Source organism: Hypomesus nipponensis, chromosome 15 (genome assembly GCF_054491055.1).
Source record: "Hypomesus nipponensis isolate SF chromosome 15, ASM5449105v1, whole genome shotgun sequence".
NCBI lineage: Eukaryota > Metazoa > Chordata > Actinopteri > Osmeriformes > Osmeridae > Hypomesus > Hypomesus nipponensis.
Genome location: NC_140375.1, coordinates 8,978,134 through 8,981,170, shown reverse-complemented (window position 1 = coordinate 8,981,170; position 3,037 = coordinate 8,978,134). Strand labels below are relative to the sequence as shown.

Below are 3,037 nucleotides of genomic sequence, written 5' to 3'. Positions count from 1 at the left end.
CTCAAGAGGCCTCTCCCATATTTACCATAAGATACAAATTAATATTTTATGTTGGTTTTATTATGCTTTACATGATATGTTACAAACACAACAGTTTTCTCAGGGCTAACAGAGAACAGTGTTCTGAGTCTTTATGCTGCCACTGAAAATAGGTGTAGGGAAAATATGTGTGTTTTAATTAATATATCAGTGATAAGTTCAGAAGATTCCCTTAATTACTGATTCCATGTTATACCTGTTCTTTGTGCCTACATTTGTCACCTCATTCTGTGAGGTAATCTTTGGGCTAATTGTTCAACGTGTGGGTGGTTAAGTTGCCGGTTGGCTGTAACTCAGCCTCTGGGATTACATATCAGGCTATCCTTACAATGGCACATGTACTGACCCTTATACCATCATTACCGTCACCATTGCATTGTGTATAACAGAAGCATGACACAATGCCAGATAACTCCTTGTGAGAAGCTGTGGTAGATGAATGAAACAGTGGAAAAACATTGAGGATGAACTTCTTTCAGCCTCTCAACTATTGTTCTCTGACAGGAAGCAGAGACGTCACACCTTTAAAAACAACCATCTTTATTTTCTTTATAGTAAGTGAAGCTTTTAGCAAAGCAGAACTAGCACAGAAGCACTGTTGTGGCTAGACACATGGTGCACCTATTTAACCCTATCACACAAACACTGAGATATGCATCATGTGTCTCCCTGGCCTCTACGGTACCCTGTGTACTGTTGACACTATGTTAAATAGTACTCATTATCTTTGTCAAACTGATAGTGCACTAGAACAGTAAATCATGTACAAAATGTATGTCACACAATCTCACTCATAACACTGATGATATAGGATCAGTATCAAATCTTAAATTTTGTGGAAAAAGAACATTAAAAAACAACAGTTCACACATGGAAATGTAATTGAAAGAAATACAGATCTATATAAAGGGCCAAAAAGCCAACTTTATCTTTTGTTTCTGAATTGATTGATTAAAATGATTTACTGATTTAAAGAGTGTGTTATGCAAATTACAATGTGGTAATATTGAAGCTAGAGGAATAACTTGATACAATATCCAAACTAACATGACTATTGGCCAAACAATTATCATTTTTTACCATCAATTTACAAGAATCACTGGTACTGAAATCCTCCAAAGCTGAATTGTATAGATAAAAAAAAAACATTGATCTTTTATGTTTCATACATCCTCACTAAAGACAAATGGAAGGATCTTGTCCTCATCTTTCTCAATCCGTCCCAGTGTCTGAAACTACTCTGACAGCAGAGATATTATCACAGACACAAATATGCAAAGTCCAAATCAAATCCAACAAAACATCCATAAAAGTCATCCCCAAATACATCCTTCATGATGGAGTCTCCATGGGCAGTTTCGCGCAGCCCTTTCTGAGGCACACAACTATTAAAAAGGTGTACACAACAGTTTGGATTGTCAAAATAGTTTTTTCTAAATGTTTTCACACATAGTCTTTCCTCTCAAACCCGGGCCCACCTGCGGAGCGCGGAGCAGAGTACGCCATTCTTGATGGGTTGTACCTCTTTTCATTGGGTGGACAGGAACAGCAGAGTAGCCCTCCGCCTAAGGTCATGAGAGCAGCAGCCGCCCAGCCAATGTACAAGGCTGCCCCCAGCTCCCTCCTCTGTGCGTCAGTCAGCAGGGGGTTGTAGAAGTCCCTGATGATGGTGTTGGCCGACCAGGACACGGGGATGAGCTGCATGACCCCCGACACAATGAAGAAGACCCCAGAGATGATCATTACCTTGGCCTTGGATGCCTCGTCCTCAATGCAGTTGGTACACTTGGCCCCCGCTATGGCTATGAGCACAGCCAATATGGCTAGCAGAATGGAGATCACAGTAAGAGCACGGGCCGCTTGGAGGTCCTGGGAGAGGGCCAACATGGAGTCGTACACCTTACACTGCATCTGTCCAGTGCTCTGCACTACGCAGGTCATCCACAGGCCCTCCCAGATGATCTGGGCTGTCACAATGTTGCTTCCGATGAAGGCTGTCACCCTCCACATGGGCAGGGCACAGGCTACAATGGCAATGATCCATCCCAAGATGCACAATGCAATTCCCACCAATTCCAACCCTGCGGACATAATGCTAATTGTCTCTCTTGAACTCCTACTGTGTCTTTCACACCAGATAGAAGATCTGAACAAGGTTCTCTGGGAAACAAAGAGACAAAGACACAACACCAATGAACCTAATAAACCTAACACTTGCACCTGAACGAGTGTGTTGTTCTGGGGCTGCCTCTAAAAAAGTACCCTTTATATCCCAGATCAGGTGGAAGGAGGAGTCAGAGAGGGAACTGACATCATCAAGTGGAGGATGGACCGGAGCTCTTGTGGACTGAGAATGCTATCAACTTACATGAGTGACTCCACAATGACTCCAGCTACAAAGGATTCACAGACGAACAGACACACGAGTGTTGTTGCTACCTAACAGCGTTTTAGAGTCACCAAACTTTTGTTTGCAATCCTGAAAATATCTGGATCAATTTCTACGCAAAGATTCTTTGCTGCGGAAAAAAAGTATTATTCTCTCCAAAATAGCTAACAAATCCAAGCTTGTTCAGTATAACATTAACACTGCTGCTTGCATCATATCAAGTTTACCAAATAGGAACTGTGATAGCAATTGTGACAAGTTAGATTTGGAGATGGAGTTGATAATCATTCATTAATTCAAAGAAACGGCCAACAATTGCCCAATACATCTCAATCCCTGCCGTGAACAGGTTTTCTGCCATTTTAGCTACTCACAGGTCTCACAACATTTTCTTACTCCACATGAAAAAATAATAACTGACTTGTTCCTCAGAAACAATCCCTGTTGCCTTGTTTGAAGTGCTATAAAAGCCATGTTTGTCTATCACTAAAATTGCTTTTGAGTTCTTTAGGGCTTAGATGGTCTCCCTTGACATGCTCCAAAAAACGGAATAATAGACTTTCCTACCAAATTCCGTACCCCAGTGTTGACAAGACAGCCTGGCATCCA

At 41.6% G+C, this 3,037-nt stretch overlaps 1 protein-coding gene across 1 annotated transcript; it reads right to left on the bottom strand.

The window, feature by feature from the left end:
• Window positions 1-562: 562 nt before the first annotated feature.
• On the bottom strand, window positions 563-2,263 carry LOC146257392 (claudin-3-like). The gene has a single exon (XM_084673873.1). The coding sequence runs from the start codon at window positions 2,128-2,130 to the stop codon at window positions 1,483-1,485; it is 648 nt and encodes a 215-aa protein (XP_084529999.1). The 5' UTR covers window positions 2,131-2,263; the 3' UTR covers window positions 563-1,482.
• Window positions 2,264-3,037: the final 774 nt, after the last annotated feature.

Excerpts from the sequence above, each read along its gene's own strand:
- LOC146257392 (XM_084673873.1), bottom strand. The coding sequence starts at position 2,130 with ATGTCCGCAGGGTTGGAATTGGTGGGAATTGCATTGTGCATCTTGGGA.